Source organism: Lucilia sericata, unplaced genomic scaffold, assembly GCF_015586225.1.
Source record: "Lucilia sericata isolate MDLA Ls3-8-SP2 unplaced genomic scaffold, ASM1558622v1 Contig000034F_arrow, whole genome shotgun sequence".
Lineage (NCBI taxonomy): Eukaryota > Metazoa > Arthropoda > Insecta > Diptera > Calliphoridae > Lucilia > Lucilia sericata.
Window position 1 is genome coordinate 245,998 of NW_023994072.1, and position 20,371 is coordinate 266,368.

The 20,371-nt window shown below is 28.9% G+C and overlaps 2 protein-coding genes across 7 annotated transcripts; one reads left to right on the forward strand and one right to left on the reverse strand.

Moving 5' to 3' along the window:
- Nucleotides 1-1,219: 1,219 nt before the first annotated feature.
- Nucleotides 1,220-18,551, reverse strand: LOC119612342 (protein RUFY3). 5 transcript variants are annotated; one of them, XM_037968145.1, is made up of 9 exons: nucleotides 16,242-16,521; nucleotides 14,897-16,098; nucleotides 10,504-10,682; nucleotides 10,180-10,434; nucleotides 9,869-10,116; nucleotides 8,012-8,154; nucleotides 7,656-7,945; nucleotides 4,590-4,687; nucleotides 1,220-2,145 (listed from the first exon to the last, which is right to left on the reverse strand). In XM_037968145.1, exons 2-9 carry the CDS (start codon nucleotides 15,927-15,929, stop codon nucleotides 1,503-1,505), a joined length of 2,889 nt encoding a protein of 962 aa, XP_037824073.1. In that variant the 5' UTR covers nucleotides 15,930-16,098; nucleotides 16,242-16,521; the 3' UTR covers nucleotides 1,220-1,502. The 5 variants fall into 5 exon arrangements, with proteins under 5 accessions (XP_037824073.1, XP_037824080.1, XP_037824094.1 ...); XM_037968152.1 differs by having other exon boundaries at nucleotides 15,071-16,098; nucleotides 16,242-16,520; XM_037968166.1 differs by lacking the exons at nucleotides 14,897-16,098; nucleotides 16,242-16,521 and adding an exon at nucleotides 18,032-18,551.
- On the forward strand, nucleotides 10,757-14,636 carry LOC119612373. 2 transcript variants are annotated; one of them, XM_037968183.1, is made up of 5 exons: nucleotides 10,757-11,836; nucleotides 11,896-12,781; nucleotides 13,524-13,862; nucleotides 13,927-14,159; nucleotides 14,234-14,636. In XM_037968183.1, the coding sequence occupies exons 1-5, from the start codon at nucleotides 10,946-10,948 to the stop codon at nucleotides 14,270-14,272; spliced, it is 2,388 nt and encodes a 795-aa protein (XP_037824111.1). In that variant the 5' UTR covers nucleotides 10,757-10,945; the 3' UTR covers nucleotides 14,273-14,636. The 2 variants fall into 2 exon arrangements, with proteins under 2 accessions (XP_037824111.1, XP_037824117.1); XM_037968189.1 differs by having other exon boundaries at nucleotides 13,927-14,154.
- Nucleotides 18,552-20,371: the final 1,820 nt, after the last annotated feature.

Here is a 20,371-nt window from a genome sequence, read left to right on the forward strand (position 1 = left end):
ATATTTTATAAGTTATATCAATAAAATTGTTAAATTAAATTTATAAATAATAAAAATAAATTATAATTAAATAAATATTTATGCATTTAATATAAAAAGTAGTTAGTATTTAATATTTTTTTAAATTTGTTGGTAATATTTATTAACAGTCACGTAGGCTTTACAGTAGTCAACACTGTATGTTGCGACAGCTGTTAGGTTTTTCTGAAAAAACAATTCACAATAGCATAAAAAGTGCTGCCAAGTTGTATATATCTTACTTAACCCTAAGTATGTGAATTAATTCTAAAAAATACAGAATTTTATAAAAAATGCGAATTAAACATTTATCTAAATATCTACTTTTATAAAAAAATATTTGACTCAAATCTTTTTATAGAAAATTTTCGACTTTTCTATCTATCTATCTATCTATCTATCTATCTATCTATCTATCTATCTATCTATCTATCTATCTATCTATCTATCTATCTATCTATCTATCTATCTATCTATCTATCTATCTATCTATCTATCTATCTATCTATCTATCTATCTATCTATCTATCTATCTATCTATCTATCTATCTATCTATCTATCTATCTATCTATCTATCTATCTATCTATCTATCTATCTATCTATCTATCTATCTATCTATCTATCTATCTATCTATCTATCTATCTATCTATCTATCTATCTATCTATCTATCTATCTATCTATCTATCTATCTATCTATCTATCTATCTATCTATCTATCTATATATCTATCTATCTATCTAGGTGATAATACGTACATATTTATCTCCGGGGTTTTCGAGCGAAATTGGGGCTAATTTATCTAAATTTTGTAACTTACATTCTCAGTTGAAAGCAGTAAAAATGAATTTTGCAACAAACGTTTTGAAGGTAACCGATGAAAATTTTGCAAAAATCTGAGTGTTATAGATGTCATCAATTTTAGCGGGATCGCAAATAATGATAATTTTAAAATCGTAGCTAAAATATAAAAATTAACTGGAAAATGTATATAAAATTGATTAAAATCTATAAAATATATACATATATGTAAATATGATTGAAAAATTTTAAATGAAACAAATCAAATATCAATATTACACATTTGACATGAAATACAAAACTACAGTTATGTTCAAAATAATTACAAATGTTAAAATTTTGTGTTTTGTTTCACAAAAATTAAAAATTTAAAAAAAATTCACAAAAAAGTAATTGTGTATATGTAAATTTATTAAAATACATTTGTATTTAAATTTCTGTTTGTATACATCAATATTTTAGGCATGTAAAAATACTTTATAACAAATTTGTGTAATTCTATGAAATATTTGTAAATAGTTAGTATTATTTTGAATAATATAAATATAGTATGTATAAGTATGTAATATACAACAAATAAAAGCATTAGAAAATTTCTCAAAAATTTTAAAATATATCGGGGGTTATAGAAACAAATAAATTACAATAAATTTTACTGATAACAATCTTTATACAATAACAATCATTTGTGGGACGCAAAACAGGATAAACAAACTCTCACTGGTTTACCCAATTGTCCGTTTTCATTGAGCAATGGTAGAGTGTGATCGGAACAGGTGCGGCAAAATATTTCTCCACAACTGCGGCAGTGATGTTTGCGACGTGTTAAATTAAATTCTTTCTTACAGGCTGTACAATGTGTGGCTATGGAATCAGGCGCCCATATGCCAGCTGCTCCAGCAATAGGTTGTATTTCATTTAAATAGGACTGAGAAGATGTTAATGAATTGTTTAGTAACTCTTGTTGTCGTTTGTCTTTTTCTTGCAGTTCCGCTACTTTAAGTTTGTTTTCACTCAATTGTATGCCCAACTCTTCGAGCGTAGTTTGAGCCTCTGACCATTGATGGCGAATTTTTTCTAAATCTATTTTGAGTTTCTGATTTTTTTGTACTTCGTCGTTGAATTCTTTAGTTTTATTTTCTAAACTAATGATTTTCTCCTTGAGTTTTAGCTCATTTTCCTGCAATTGCAAGCGTAATTCACGTTCTTTATGTACTTCAATTTCAGCTCGTGTTGCACGTTCTTCGGAAGCACTAACTTGATTGGACAATGTATTCGAGGTAGTTTTTAATATTTCTCCTAAATTAACTTTATCGTTGCTCCATCTAGGTGAAGAAAATGTTGCAATTTAGTGTAAAATAATTTTAAAATCTTGGCGGAACAATTAAGGTTTTTGAGAAATTATTGAGTTGAATAAGAACCTGGGATATATCATGCTTATATTCGTGACTGTTTTATCGCACAGGGTAGTTATGCTTTTCTTTAAATTTGTTTTAAATTTTGTAAAATATTAAATCATGTACCATATTTTATTACATTATCTTCAAAATTGCGACCTGTAGTTTGATTACACAACGGATGGACATATCTAAATCGGTTCAGAAAATTATTCTAAGCCTATTAGTGTGTTACATACATAACATTCTCCCCACTAATGTGGCGTAGGGAATCAATACGAGGAAAAACTTTAAAGCCGTTTGTTAGACATGTAGGAAACAATTTAGAAAGTATATTCGGTCATGGTCGCCTATATAATACCGTTGTTAAAGAATAGCATATGTGATTTATTTTTAATAAAGCATTTATGTCCAATTAGTTGAGACCTGGACTTTTTAAAATTTTTGAAAATTTCAAATCGGCCCTATCCATTCTACATAGAGTATAAAAGAGTACGTTGAAAAAGTATATCACTTTTTCATGAACGTTAAAGAAGACAAATGCTTTAAAGTTTTGTATACTTAATAATCAAGAAAAGCTGATTTTCTGAAAAATACTTTATATCGGAGTTAGGTTCAAATATGCTCGAATAATAATAATACAATTTGGTGGAGGGATATATGTTTATTTATTTTTCATTGTCATATGTACTAGTATTTATGAGGCAATTAAGGACGTTCATGTCAACTTCTGAGGAGAACTTTGTATGTGGGATGGGGTCTAAGTTGCGCCGATTTTTATAGAGATACTAGATTATTTAACATTAATATAAATTCCAAAGTCCTATTCGGATGGTATTGTTTTATGGGGTCTAGGTGATATAATGGATCTCACCAAATTTCATCAAATTATCTTGAAAATCGAGACCTGTAATTTGATTTCAAAATTTTTATGGATTGGTATACTTTAAAGAAAGAAGGTTTTTGTCGCTATTAATTTGGGCCATTATTCTTTTTCTTAAAATTACTGCTTTTATATACTTCTTCTTGTTGCTTTTTGACATTACGGTTGGGGAACCATTAAAATTTTGATAGAATGTGATTAAAATTTATTTATTTTGTATTGTATATATATATATATATATATATATATATATATATATATATATATATATATATGTACATATATATAATTTTATTTTATTTTAATTATTTATGCTTAGGTGATAATTACTAAGTAATATGTTAGATTGGCCTTAAAGGCTTTGTATTACTTGAATGAATGAATAAATAAAATAAATAAATAAATAAAGTGGGGGTAAAATTAACAGTTTTTTAACAAGATCGGTCGTTTACTGTGGAACAAAGTTCGAAATTTTTTTGCAAAACACTTTTTGAATATTTTTCCAAGTTGGGCCATTTTTATTTTGTTTTTGGCTCAAAAGAAAGCTTAGATCTTTATCTTTAAGAACATGTTGTTCGCTTAGTGTGATGCAAGCGGAATATGTATCAAAATAAATGTTTTGAAGCACAAGTCAAGAGTTTTGTTTTTTGAAACCGGATGTCGATTTCAAAAGATTTCAAAAAAATCCCCTATATATATAGCTATGAATCTAGATTCCTTTGACAACAACACCTATTGAATATGGAGAAAATGGGTGCATGAATTTAGCAATCAACCATTAAAATATTTTTTAGGAAAATACGATTTACACCATGTAAATATGGAGAAAATCAGACCATACTATATCGTTTATACATATTTAATTTATAATTATTAGTTCTACGATATAATTGGACATAAATATAAAGCAAATTATAAAATGCTATATAATTTTTTAAGAAAATTATGCAGAGTTAGATCCATAATTGGTCAAATCCCCATAACTTGAATCAGGGGTTCATATCGGCATTATGCACTCCTATTCTGCATTTTCTCATTGAGTTACACTACGATCGAAAAAATGAATTGCAACAAAAAAAATCGGATTCGTAAGAAAAAGGAAAAGCAATTCCTATTCATTTTAATACTCTACGATTCTACATTGTGAACGTAATTTTCATTTTAGTGAAGGATCGTCATACCGAAATACGACGCCAAACTGATTTCGATTTGAATTGAAATGTTCGTTAAGCCCATTATTTAAATGTATTTGATATAGCATTATTAAAAATCTGCTCTAGTAAGAACTGTAACAACTTATACAAATAACTGTACCAAACACTACGACATTCAAAAGAAGTATAACATGTATACAATTCCCAACTGTTTAAATCAATCTAATTAGATAGGTTAACCTATTCGCATAAATATCCAAATTCTTTTCAACTTTAAAATAATTTCACTTCAAAACCTTAATATATCCTCATATATTCGAAAAAATTTCACTTACTTTTTCTCTAAATGAGCTATGGTACTAGCCATATCCTCTTTCTGAGATTCTAATTTCAACAACAATTCAGTTTTATGTTTTAAAGAAGCCTCACATTCCTGTTAAATAAAATTAGTAAAAAAATTAAACATCTTGTTATATTTTATTAATATATAGAGTTTTATTTTTAAATTATGTCTTTTTTATCAATAAATTATATAATATGCTGTTTAAAATAAATAAAGAAAGAAATATCTAAGAATACACATGTGTATATAGGGGATTTAGTAGTAATTAATGTATAATTTTATATAGTTGAAGCATGTTACAATTTTAAAGCTTTAGATGATTTTTATAATTAAAAAAATTAAAACAACCTAAATTAATACATATATTATAATTAACTCAATTAAAATTTATATTTGTTTCTTGTATCTTTGTTTAAATAAGATTTCAAAACTACAATGTCTCTAAATTTATTTTAAATCGTAAACATTTTCATTCAATACATTCATATACTATATATTGAAATTTCAACATTTTACTTTTTGGAATTTTAAATAGGCTTTTTATTATATATGTATTGTATGTATTGTATATATAGATTTTGTTTAATGTATTTTATTTACTTTATTTATACCAGATTATATAGGACCTACAAGTTGTTCATATATCATTTTTGTAGTAGTTTTTTTTACGTTTCATACATTTAACTAATTATAATATCTCGTAATATCTCTTTTAATATTTTATTTCTTTTATTAATAAAGGCGTTACATTCTTAAGTATTTTAATTATAAGTTTTATGTTAATTTTTTAAATCAATATATCAAAGATTGTAGAAAAAATAAAGATAAAGCCTAAATTGTAATCAAAATAAATCGATCCATTTGTAGGTTTGTTATCTAGTTTAATAAAGTTAAAGTTTTTATTCATTCTTAACGTATTTTTTATTAGGCGTTAAGTTAGCTGCAGTTGAAACTTTATATTTAGAAATATTTTATATGTTCTAAATGGTGCTTAGATCATTTACATTTCATTATGAATTAAATATTCAGAATATTCGTTATTTCCAAAAAAATAAAGTAATAATACCAATCCTGGGTTCACTCTTGTTTACTAAGGGCCTTACCGTTTGGGATTTACGTTATAGATCCACTTTTAAGATCAAAGTAAGTAATGTAGTAAAATCATACTTTACTTGGTAATGAGTTGTCGTTATCAATAACATTAATTCATTTGTACTGTTATTTTGGAAGGGACAGGACTTGTGGCTTGGTCGACCTGTATTCAAATAGGGACTTTGCGGACGTCACAGTCGATGAGAGAAGATGAAATTGGACAGTACTTGGGACGAAGACACGATCCTGCATGCCAAAATTGTTGCAAATGAAGGACTGACTTAAAGGGGGATGGATTTCTGGAACTATCGAGTGACTTCTTTGGTGAAACCAGTGTCACTCAGTAGATGGAGATGTTAACAGTCAGACCGCAGATAAAGCTTCTCCTACTTTTAGAAAAGATTATCCTCAGCATGATAGCCAGTTAGCCATGGAGGAGTTGCCCAGGCCAAACCACGAGATATTAATAACACCGGTCGAACGAAGGAGTAGATGGCGAGGAACGAGGCGTTAAACGCTTTTGTATTTTTAGTCAAAATGACAATGTCAAATACGTTAAAGTTATCCTCAAATAAGGGGAACCTTCTAAGGCGACAACGCGTTGGTAAAATCTATAGGATTACGATCTTTTAAATTGACTTCCAAGATCGTATAATACTTCTGGATTGGCTTGTAAATATATGTTATCACAAGTATACTATTTAACTACATATACTCCGCGTGTAAATTTTCCCAATTACTCTCCTTCTAGTGATAGTTATAAATCGTAACATATCCGATCTAAATGGATTTATCTCAATAAGAACTTGAAGATTATTAGATTCTCGGTAAATGTACCAAAAATCAGTGACAGACAACTTTAGTTGCTAATGTAATTTCTTGCAAATCATTTAAATTATACCGAAACAACACTCTCAAAATATAAGTAATAACCTTACAAAATGTTACGTTTTTACTACATATTTTTGAACATTTAACGCATAACTCTTAAAAAATCTCCAACTGACCCTAATTGTATCGCCTAAATTTACAAAATATTTAATTTTTGCAAACAATTAAAAAAAATAATACTCAGCAAATTTCAATAAATGCGTTTAAAATATCAAACAAAAACCAAAAAAATATAATTCTGTTTGACTTAATTAGCTGCCTTTTCCTCTTTAAAAAGATAATCAGTTTTGGTCACAGCATTATTGGGTAGCGAAGCAGGCGGCATATTAGTGTTGCCAGTATTATCCTCTTCATCGGAAAGTTTTAGCGATTTAGCCGATAAAGGTGTCTTTACTTCGGCTATAGATTCATGGTATTTTTCCGTTGTTGAAGGTGATTTACGATAATTGTTGGGATTGAAGGGCGGTATACCATCCATTTTCAAATGTAAACGTTTCATAGGCGGACCAATATCCTGTTTATGTTTTTTGGTTAAAGCTTCGAATTTTTGAAGATTTTGTTGTCGTCTAGTGCTGGGAGATCTATCGGCCGCTGACGATGAGCCGGAGGTTGATTGTATCTGCTGCTGTTCGTATTTCTTTTCTAACGATTGTAAAATATTGCCAATTTGCGAGGCTTTTGTTTGTAGGCGTGCCACCATTTCGCCCTTTTGTGTAAGTTCGGCTTCGCATTCCTAATGTTTGATTAAGGAGGGTAATTATAAGGTAACAAATACAATAATAATATAAATGAATTATGGGTTTACAATGTAAAGATTATTAAATATTAAACAGCATAAAAAGTATAGCACTAAAAATCTAATAAGCTTAGCTTTATAATAAAATAATAATAATCATCTTAATATTTTTAAATGATTAAAGCTCAATTAACTGAAAGTAAATAATGCATGTTTTTAATTGAAGTTGTTTGATGAAATGATGATTTAAGCTTTAGCTTTAGATGCGGTACAATGAATGATGGATGATTCCCTTATTTGAATTTATTTCTAGCATACGAGTTTCGCATGCTTACCAACCTGTAATTTACGATACATTTCCAAATTGATTTGTTTTATTTCATCCAATTGTAATCTCAAGGATACAATAGTATCCTGCTTTTCATGTATATCCTTCTCTAATAGTTTCATAGCCATATCTGATTCTGCTTTAAGAGAGATTTGTAATTTTAATTCTTTATCTAATTCCGAAGATTTCTTTTTTTCCTTTTCTAGCTCAGCTTTTAGGGATTCCACTACAGCTTTGTCATTTTCCTTGGAATTTGAACTATTGTCACTTTGGTTTGAGTTAATTGAAGGTGGGCCAGCATCTAATTTATGATGATTTATTTTAGGTTACTTATTTTAATTATTTCGAAGTTAAATAAAATACATACTTATTTGAGAATTTTGCCTCATTGCTTGATTTTCCGCTTGTAAAGCTAATAAACTATTGCGGGCAATAGCTAAATCTTCTTTCATAAGAGCATTTGTGGTAGTTAACGATTCAACTTTGGCTTGTAAATTTGCTACGGTTGCACTGAATAATTTTTTTATATAATAAAATGTTAGTGTATTGTTGAAATTATTCAAAATGGTTTAAGAGATTACAATTTTTAAGGAGATTCATTTAGTAGGATTGATTATAGAAATTCTCTTCATGTGAATAACATTAAAATAGAATAGTAGAATCAAATTGTGAATAATTCTTAATTTAATATGTTAAACCTTAGCGACGAATGCTTTATGATCCATTCAAAATGCTGACAGGAACTCGCTCTAACAACTCCCCTTTTTAATAGTACAATGTTTCAAATGATTATTTATGAACTCGGTGGAAATATACCTGACCACTACCAATTCGGACAGGTCTAACTAAGAGAACCATTTCAAATTAGGTCATCAAATATACGTCATGTGGAAGTATATGTAAGTTGAAATAAAAGTTTTTATCACTTTATTCGCTTGAGCAACAACGTAAAGTGGACTGCATTTACGATATAAAAAATACTTCAATAAAATGACTTTTGGGGAAATTAAGGAAATAGGTGACCCCTATAAGAGCAAGTATGAGGTTAGTGTGATGGTACGAATTTTGAATGGACACGAATGGACGCAACTATAAAAAATTGGAAGTGCATATTCAGACGAGTTTAGAGCATGTAAAGAGGACAGTAAAACTCTGGATCAGTTTCATTTTCATTGTGAGGCTTTCATCGAAATTTGATCCACGAATCTTAGGAGTGATATTATTCCAGATATAACAATCCTCATGAACTTTGATTGGGAAATTACGTCCAGGAAAATGAATTTCTGAACATCGGACATTAATACCTTCATTGATCGCTATATAAGGTATTTGGTTTTACCAACAAACATCTTCGGATTTGATACACTTCCTATCAATCTGATTTAACGATATCTAACCTAATTTGACCCGACTTTTTATGCAATTTTTTTAATAATAATAATAATAATAAATTGAAAATGGATAACAAAATACAAAAAGGCCTTATGGCCAACACTTGATGTAAGGGATACTTTTAGGATTAGATAAGGGTAGTCTAAGGATTCTAAGAAGGATCTTAACGGGACATTACTCAATTAGGACTTTTGTCATAAAGTAACTATTGCAGTTTATGCGAACTGTCTTACAATAAAGAATCTCAAGTTGAAATGCCTGAAATGCCTTTTTTATGTTCTTATTGTTTTTCTAATGTTTTGTTTGTATATCTTTGGGTCTACCAAGAGAACTACAATGAAACTTATGATCTCCAAATGGAGTTGTACCTGTTTATGATATATAACCCTTCTGAACCTAACATAAACTAGCCTACTCAAGGGACTGGTTATAGTCCCTAATTGCAGATAATCTGCCCGTTCATAACAAATGTTAACGTTATGTCCACGTATCCAACGTAATGTTAATTATATATAACCAACTCTTTCTAGGATATCAAAAAATACGAGAATGGATTCATTCATTCGATATCGATGATACACAAGTGTTTTGTGGTTTAATGGTTTCCATTTTCCACAATCATTGATCAAATTATTCGCAGCACTGCATACTTAAGCCGTCGACTTTAGCTCACTTCCAAAATAGGATGTTATCTTTTTTTCATTCTTTCGATTATCTTTTTAATAGATTTAAGATCAGATTCATAAAAAAAATTTAAATGATCTCTAACAAATCTCTCATTGTAATCTCATTAAACCATTTCATATTTCCTTTAAAATATTTTAACACTCACTTCAAATGTCTATTTAATTCTTCAATGTAATTTTTTTGGTCCAAAACAGCAATCATATTGCCTTGTCCATTAGCATCACTTGTCTGATTACATTCTTCGTCATTATCATTGTCATTGTTACGAGAACTAGAACGTAAATATAAAGAAAAATCTATAACACCCTGTTGAGAATCAAGATCTTCCTCTTTAACACATAAATTACAATCGATAACATTAAGACCCACTAAAATGCCCATTATGATGACAATCTGAAAAGCATTTAAAACGTAATTGAGAGTAAGATGATCGTTTAATTTAAAGCAACTATGTACCTCATCGCTCATCATTAAAGCGTGTGGTTCGTAATATTCATATAAAGCATCTTCGCGATGTTCTATTAGAGCTTGTAAATAATCCGAGAGTTTTTTCTGCATTAAAGCAATACGCAACCAGGCACGTGCGCGACCTATATGAGTGCGTACTGTTGGTAAATCTCGTACACTGGCAGTTATATCCTGAGCCTCGGGACAATAGGTCTCAACGCATTGTAAAAGATCCCAGAGTTCTTTGCGAGGACCCAAGAGGCCCTAAAACAAAAGTGTTTAAACACTTAAGGTAAATATGTACATATATATTTTTTATTTCACAAAAAGTACCTTTTTCGTACGCAAACCATGGCCCAAAACATGTTCAATAACAATAAAGAAATGTTGCAAGGGCAAATGATCAGAGTCCAACATACGTCCATAGCGCACCGATTGTTCGAGTAATTCTTTTACCACCAATTTACAAATATTTACCAAATTACTACGTTCTATTTCAGCAGGATCACGGGCTAAAAAAATTAATTTATTATATGAAATATGAAACTTAGAAACAAGGGCTTCATTGCTGTTTTAAATTAAAAACTGGCAATACTTTTTGTTTTAATTTGTTCTCATCCATTCTCTGATATTCTTTGCAAATCAAATACAAATTAAGTCAAATGAAAAATAACAAATTTACAATTTTATATTTATACGTTTATATTAAAGAAATAAAAAATTTATATTAAATACAAAATATAGAAAACTAAATATATAATACAACGTAATTATAATGAAAATAATATTTAACATTTTAATAGTAATGGTCCAGTTGTGTGCAAGTGATAGTTCAGTTTACGATTGGCAGGTGAAAACCATAGAACGTGATTCAGATTTTGCGAATGATTTTAAAGTGCAAACAGCTTTAAATAATGAGCGACAACAAGATCTTTTAAAGATTTCGGGCAAAACAAATAATATAGATTACTATTATCCTAATTCTTTTAATACACAATTTAATACTAAAAGCCTTGATGGAAGCAGTAATAAAGCTAGTGCGATTAATAATGAAAATAAATTTGATGATCAAAATAATTTAAATCTCAATAAAAAATATAAAGAAAACTCAAATTCAATGGACAATCTTGATCAAACGAAAAATTCTGCCAAGAAATTTGAAGCCAAAAATAATGAAAAATTCAAGTCTAAAAATGATGAGACAAATAATCATCATTACGATTACAATGAAAATCAATTTTATTCCAAATTTAACGCTGATGTGCTAAAAAGTCAGGAAGCTAATAAAAATAATGAACACGATGATCAAGATCGTAGCGAGTTCAATAAAAATCATAAACTTTTAGATTATCACGATGAGGATAATAATAGTTATCATGATTTAAATCATTTAGAACATAATTCTTATAAACAATCTAAAGATCAAGATAAATTTAATAATCCTAATGAACAACTTGGTTTTGACTCGATAAATAAAGAGAATGGAAGTTATAATAAAGCGAAAATTGCAAATAAAGAAAAACAAGATCGTCCTATAATAAATCATTGTTCCGGTAAATATATGAATATTGAAAGTTTTGTGGGTACAAATCTTTTTGATAGTACTGCCAAAAGATGTTTCACTAGCGAAGAGGTGGCTTTATTGGCCATTCGTAAAGATTTCGAGGTAAGTTATATACATATATACATAAAGTTATTGTTTTCTATAAATTAACAATATTTCAGAGTCTTATACCCAAAGATTTGCCAGAATGTTTGCTAAATGATCACATGGTGGCTCTGGTACTAAATTACTTTTATATCTGTCATCAAATGATATTGAAAACTACCTCATTAGACTCAAAGCATTTAGTACAAAAAGCTTTTTATGATACTTTAGGTGGCTATTTAAATTTCTATATGGTACCGGTAACAAAATATTCTTATTATGCTGGTCAAATAAGCCTAAATACTGCCCAGCAAATTTTAACTTTACATCAAGAATCTAAACAATTTCTAAATACCAATGGCAATGGTTGGAAAGCTCCTTTACAAAATGTTCTTATGGAATTAAAATCCGTACATATAGAACCATTGCATATTGCTGAACAACATGAGGATAACTGTAATGAGCCTTCATTTTGTATGCTTCTAGATATAGCCACAGATGAGAATCAACCCAATGATGAACAAATGATTGTTCAACTGCCAAAATTGGAAGATGAAGATGGTTATTTGGCTAATATATGGTTACCGTTTAGACGTAAAAGAACATTTGATTTAAAATCACAAAGTTCTGCTTATGTTTTGGTTAAATTTTATGAAACTGTTACCAAATGTTATCGATTTGATAATATCGATCAGCAATATTATAACCAGCAATTTAAAATATGGCTAATGGAAAATATAAACATACATTTATCGGATGAGCAATTTTATCCAGGTTTAGGAGCTGTCTTACGAATTTATGAATATCTTAAAAAAGCTAAAAAGGATACCAACTTGTTTGGCGATAATTTAGTTGAGTTGCAAAGTAAAGATGAAAGTTTTGTGAAGCAGCAAAGCCCACAAATTGGAAGTAGAAAGACTCATAATATTAAGAAAACTAAACAGAGAATTAATAATGGAAAAAGTAAGTTTGAATTGTATTTTGTGTTGGAACTAAAAAGATTTGTAGGATTAAGTTTAGATTAATTTTATTGGCAATTTCATCATATTGGCATCGAAAATGGTGCATAACTCTCAAAGCAAACTTAGATGCTCTAAAAGGAAAATTGAAATTTTGAAATACATAGTACTAACAAAAATAGTACTTTTTTAGGTTTAGACTAGACTATAGACTAGACTAGACTAGACTATAGACTAGACTATAGACTAGACTATAGACTAGACTATAGACTAGACTATAGACTAGACTATAGACTAGACTATAGACTAGACTATAGACTAGACTATAGACTAGACTATAGACTAGACTATAGACTAGACTATAGACTAGACTATAGACTAGACTATAGACTAGACTATAGACTAGACTATAGACTAGACTATAGACTAGACTATAGACTAGACTATAGACTAGACTATAGACTAGACTATAGACTAGACTATAGACTAGACTATAGACTAGACTATAGACTAGACTATAGACTAGACTATAGACTAGACTATAGACTAGACTATAGACTAGACTATAGACTAGACTATAGACTAGACTATAGACTAGACCATAGACTAGACTATAGACTAGACTATAGACTAGACTATAGACTAGACTATAGACTTGACTATACTAGACTCTTTTAAAGTAAACTTAAAATAACTATTATTTTAAGAAAATTTAATAACAAATCTTTAAATATTTTTACGTTTAGATATCACCGATCAAACAAATGCAGAGCAAAGAGAAAGAAATCAAACTATACATCACGATGCTAAGATACCACTTCAAATTAATCTTGAGATAACAAAAAACGCCCTTGAAACCCAATCAAATGCTATTTCTTCTGAAGTAGAAGATAATAAACTAGATAATCCCGCTCAAACAAATTTCACAAATACTAAATCTTTACTGCGTACCATAGACTTAGCACCACCACAAATGGTCGTTATAGCCATACCAGTCATTGCCATTATTTTGGTGGTAATAATTTGTTGTTGTAAAAGTTTTTGCAAGAAAAAGAAATCGCAGCCACAACTTAAGACCAAAAAGAGTAAATCTTAAACAAATTTAAAATGTATAACATATAATAGTTAAATTATATTAATTAATTTCAGATTCGTCTTCATCATCCTCTATACTTTTAAATTCACCAGTACGTTTCTTTCATATAAGAAAAAAATCCCTTTCAGATTATTCATCAACTGAACCTGGTAACAAGAAAAATAAAAGATCTGTAAAAATTGAAAAGAAACCTTTGCTAAATTCAGATACCTCAGCTTCAAGTAGTCCAGTGAGAAATAAAAAATCTATAGACAAGGGAAAAACGAAGGATAGTGGCAAGAGTAATGTATAGTTGTAATGTTAAAATGTAAGAAAATTTAATATTAATATAACATTTTATGTCTTATTTCTTTTTAATAGAGTAAATCAAGTTGGGAAACAATGTATTCCACGAAATAATCTGTATTACGAACGTTAGCGAAAGTTGTGTTATTTTATAATTTACAGGTTTATTTATTTCTATTTATTTTTCTAATATTTTAATAAAATTCATAATGGAACTATTAATCTAATTCCATATTTAAAACGGTTTAGTGTACGAATTCATATGATCGCTTGAGCTCACGAATCGAAAATAATAAATTGTTAAGAGTGGAATGCTTTCCTGAAAGTTCAGATTAAATCCATCATTCGACTATAAACTTAAATTAAAGTTTTATATTAGTGGCACGAATATCCACTAGCAATTTCTAAAATTCTACAAAGGATAAGCCAAACCAATTAAGAATTTATTAAATTGCATATTTGGTTGTTAAAAAATCGTCAAATCATTACAACAGTATTAAATTTTGCAAATTTCAGAATGTTACTGTTGAATTGGTTTAAAATTGAAGAATTTTCCTAACAATAACCCAAAGGATTGTTATATGAATTCATGTCAATATTCCAATATTTCTGTTTGTAAATGCAAATTTAAAATTAACCAAAAGTAAAAGTAAAAAAATAAATAGTAGTACAAGATTTGAAAAAAGTAAAAATCATAATTATAACGTTTATACATAAATAGCATAAAAAGCAACCTACAAAGATTTGACCATTCATTCGAACTTTGACTAGCACCCCCGCCACCACCACCAAAAACACCAATAAAGCCACTTTCTCGTGCATGGGGTGCAGTAAGCATATTTGTATGAAAAGCGTGACCCTGTTCATCATACAAACGACGACCAGCTATAAAATTGTGTAATGCAAATATACCATTATCCTCGAAACCGCCGCCACCGCCATACGAGCTACGATCACCGGCCGAATAGCGTTTGTGCTTTTGCGAATACATCGAATAGGGTCGTTGACCTCCAACACCACCGCCACCACCACTACCACTGCCAGCTAAGCGTCCATCAGAGTTCGAGATAGCGGGATTACTATCGATATCCTGCAATTCTTTCAAGCACAACCATTCACCATCGACCGAGACGCGAAAATTGCACAAATAAATTGTATCCTGTACACCACCGGCAATTTCCTCAGTGGTATTAGCATGTGCTGCTTTGGGCAATGCAATTGTTGTTGATGACGTTGTGGTTGGACCAGTTGTTGTGGTATTGTTATTGTGATTTTCTTTCTTGTCATTTTTAGGTTGTGGCTGTTGCTTGGTACGCAATTTGACTCCGGTTGTTGGAGGTGAAGGACAATTTGCGGCAGCTTTTCCTGCCTTAGTATTGGTATTGGTGGTACTAGTTATTGTCGTTTGTTGCTGTTGTTGTTGCTGCTGTTGCATTTTGTACGTTTTATTGGTAAATGACGTTTTAGCTGCGGCTTCACCTGCTGCAGCTGCTGTTGGTTTTTCTGTATTTGGTGTCTTTAGCCCTGTTGAAGGTTTTGCTACTGTTGCCACTGTTGTTTTAGTTGCTGCAGCCACTTTAGTTTTACTTACTGGCTGCTGCGTATTTGTTTTAGTGGCAATTTTTGTATTTAATTTTTTTGTTGCTGCACTTGCTGTTTTGCTAGAGTTTCTTGCAATTGTAGTTGTCACCTCGCTATTTGCAATATCGTTATTATTGTTATTGTTATTATTCACGCTTAGTTTTTTTGTATCTTCGACCAAAGCACGCATATTCGTAATTTTTTCTTCAGATGTGGCAAATTTTTTTTTTTTGTTGATTTCTTACAACAAAATTATTTTTGCCTTCAAAACAGATTTTACTTGTTTAATGATTCAAAATCACAAAATATTTGTTTGTATTCTTTTTTAAGGTACTAATTTCTGTTCAAATATCCTGATCCTATAAATAGAACAATAAAAATAGATTTTGTTTGGTTTTACCATAATCACGTCGCTATTCCTTCGTTTTTCAATCAAACGTTAAGATTTCGATTTGTGAAAAATCGAAGTTAGCTCCTTGAACGAATGACGACTTGCTATTACCTTTTTCTTTCTACTTTTACTTTTTCTTGTTGAATTTTTTGTAGTATAATTTGAGGGGTTTATTTAACAAAATTAAATTGAACTTATTTGTGTTATTAAACGGAAATAAAATAAAAATTTTATAATAATTTTAAATAAATTTCACTTTTTTTCTATTTAGTAATCGAGTTAAATTTTCTTTTTCTATTTTGCCTTGTATATTTTACCAATATGTAACTACAACTGAAAACTTTATTTCACGTATAAGTTCTTTGGTGTGTTTTTTGCTCACATTTCCCTGTTTCCTTTTTGCATTTTTAAGTGGTGAATTTGTAAGTGGTGGTGGTTGGTGTGAATGGTATTATTGATTTTTTTTTTTTGTTTGTCATGTTATGTTTTAGTTTATTTTTGCATTGTGGGCGTATAAGCTATTCCACTGGGTCAGGGGTTCTTAAATTATACTGCATCTTTTTTATTTTCATCAGCTGTTAAGGGTTTAATTTTTATGTTCGTTGGAAGATTTATAGAAAATTCTTGGTTTATCATTTTAATTTTACAATAAAAAAAAGGATTTTTTTAATGTAATATAAATATTTTCTTCGATTTTTATGAACCAATCAGAATGAAATTTAGTAGTGGGATTTCTTAAAAACAGCTGAACTATTATTCAATAATTTATTTGATTAAAGACAATTTCCTTTAATTTAAGCAAACTTAACCAATTTAGAGTTAATTACAAATATCATGAATAACCAAACTCTATACTGAAACTTATTTTTAAAAAATTATTTGTAGGCCAATAAAAATGAAAGTTAGATATCTTAAAATTCTAATTGTTTCTCCAATTTATGTGAATACAAAAATTAAGTCACATTCGGAGCTTTAAATGAAAGAATTTTTGAATTTTTAAAATCATTCTCTGATTATTAATTCAAAATCTTAATTCTTATGGATTGCAAAGTATCTATGAACTTATGGTCCAGAATTGATGCAAAGGCAATTAAGTTGGACGGACCATATATAGTCTTGTACCGTCGCATTGTTTAACTGGAGCTTTTATTAGTAAATGGAAAAATATTATATCTAACTTCCACAGGTTATGAGAAGATTTTGAGAATGTAGAGACGATTGAGCAGATCACAGAGTGTCAGGCAATAAATTACAGAAAATAGGCTATACAACAAACTAATGAGTATTGCTTCAAGAACTTCTGCTTCAGGCCTCAGACTTGCTCCATACATCACTCGTATTATTTTATTTACTTTTTTTATAATATCTCCCCGAGTAAGTGTAACATTTGATCATAGTTTTCTTATATCAATTGTTAGAAATTTCGTTACTTTTCTGTGCCATAGATGAACTACTTAATAGGAACCTGAGAATCGTTGAGACTATTACTTTGGAGTTCATAGCCTGACCAACTCGAGATTCTGGCATTTTTTCGAGATCATATGATTATAATTTTTATAATAATTAATATTAGTACAGAACATACTGTCAGCATATCTAAACTTATTTAAAAGAAACCTAAAACATTTTTGTAAATTTTATTTATTTATTTATTTATTTATTTATTATTATCTTATAAAGATTATATGTCTAAATTATAATCCGAATCCAAAATATTTTAAACTCTCCGTCCTTAATTTTGTTTTATTAAAATTTTATTATTAAAATTTAAAAATTCAATATTCCCAACGCTGGAATGTTTGGTTTTGAAAATATACAATACAATACGCATAAACTATTCACTTGATGCTACTTTAATTATTTGTGGAATTAACAAAAAATTCTAATTGGAAAGTACTCACCGGGCTTTTTCTTTTTTATAGGTGTCGTTACTTGAGACGTAGAAGCTGATGAGGCCTCAGAAGTGGCGCTAGTTGCACTGGTGCCTAAAACTGCACCTGACGCAGCTGAGGCTGCATTAGAAACAATAGAACTCAATTGAGATGATAAGGATTCTGTACGACGAAATGTATCGCGTAGACGGTTTAGTGACGACATCGAGGGTGAATGAGAAATTATACTAGCAGAATCTTCACTTTCTTGGCGTAATAACATATTGCGATTAGACATTTTTAGAGCTTTTTTTTTTGGATGGACACACTAAAAAATACTTATAGACAACCAAGATTTATTTTGGGAATTTTATAAAGCACCTTTAAAATACTCTGTTCACAACACTTTTCACTATTAACACAACACTTTTAATATAGGATTATTATACTTTTTTTAATTTTTCCTATAAATTTTATATTTTTTTATAAAAAACGCCACGATTTAGATATAATTTCTTTCACAAACATATTTTTGGAGCCGTTTGTTATTAAAAACTAAAAGCACAAAAGGGATTAACAATAAACAGGTTGCATGAAAAGAGAAAAGCAAAACAGCTGTTTATAAGAGTTGCCAATCTAATAAGGAGTTTCAAAGCAATTGCTCTCAAACTGCATAATAGTAAAATTTTAAAAGCAACGTTTTATTTAAGCCACAATTATAAAAATATTAGTGCATTAAAGGGAATTAAGTTAAATAAAAATCTATGGAGATAAACACATAAATAACAATTTCATTTAACGGTTAGTTAGTTAATATATTTTTATATATTTTTTTATAGATATCCCATTCTTTTTTATAGATATCCTATTCTTGAGTTAAAAAATAATTTGTTTAACAGACAACGCACTCGCATCCCTTAAAGGAAATTGTACAAGCTTTCTTCTCAGCAAAAAAAAAAAACATTTTGAAAAAATTAAACATTTTTTTAATTTAAAAAGAAATATTTTTTTGGAAACAATGTTATCTAAACTCCTTTGGATAATTTTTGCTATTACCAAAAGTTGCCTATATATATATATATATATATATATATATATATATATATATATATATATATATATATATATATATATATATATATATATATATATATATATATATATATATATATATATATATATATATATATATATATATATATATTATATACTGTATTATGCTACATTTTTGCTAGATTTAATTTCGATTTGTTAATAAAAAAAAACTAGTTTATAGGTGAAGGGTATTTAAGATTCGACATAGCCAAATATAGAACCATAGATTTTCAACATTTTTCATAAATTTTAATGTTTTATGAATACCCAAGGCGAATTCATATGGTGTTATTCAATCAGCTTTTTCTTAATTCGCCTGGTTTACGTAGCGTTTGTTATAGTTTACATTTAAAAATGTCCGTTAAACGGAGAAAACCTTCGTTAATATTTTGTATTATTTATGTAAAAAATCTGAAAATACCAAGCATCTCGTAAACAAATATCATTTTATTTAAATAATGGCATAATTGGTATGTATACAAATATGTTATTGAAGAAAAATATTTTTTTCTATTAAATGTTAACATATTACACAATATTGTTTTATATTTTATATTAAAATTGTGTAGATAACGTGATTAACTAAAAAAAATCTCTTCCGGAACACTTAATATTAAGAAACGCATATGAAGTATTTACCCGGCGCGCGGCAGCTGACTTTCAATATCAGATATTCAATTCAGAATATAATTTTCCTCACAAATTTTAATATCTTTATCGTTATTTTTTAATAAAATATAAACATTTTACAAAAATTTTTCATCAAATGAATTCGCCGTACTTATGGTTTTTGACATCTACGTAAACCAAATGCAAAAACAAAATACATGTAAAATGTTGTTGTTGCAGAACTGCCACCACCTTATCTGAATTCGCCTTGATGAATACCGTTGCAAAATTTATTTTTTTTTTATTTTTTTTTTTTTTTTTTGATTATCAGGCAAATGGCAATGTACGTAACCAAAAAGCCAGGGTATCCCACTCAGCATAAAGCAGTAGACAGTATAAGAAAAACCCAGAAAGAAGTACTGGGAAAAAAATCTCCAAATATTCAGGAACAAAATAAAAATATAGATGCAAAATTAAAAAAAAAAAATTAATTATACAGCCGATTTAAGCCCGCCGCTGAAATTTGTAGTGGCAAACGACGATGTGTTAATTTGTCGGCGCAGTTTTCCGTCACCCATATTTGTTTAGTTAGTGTTGGCAAAGTTAGTACAAATTGTACTTGTTTTCTTTAATATAAAATGGTACCATTAAAATATTTGAAACTAG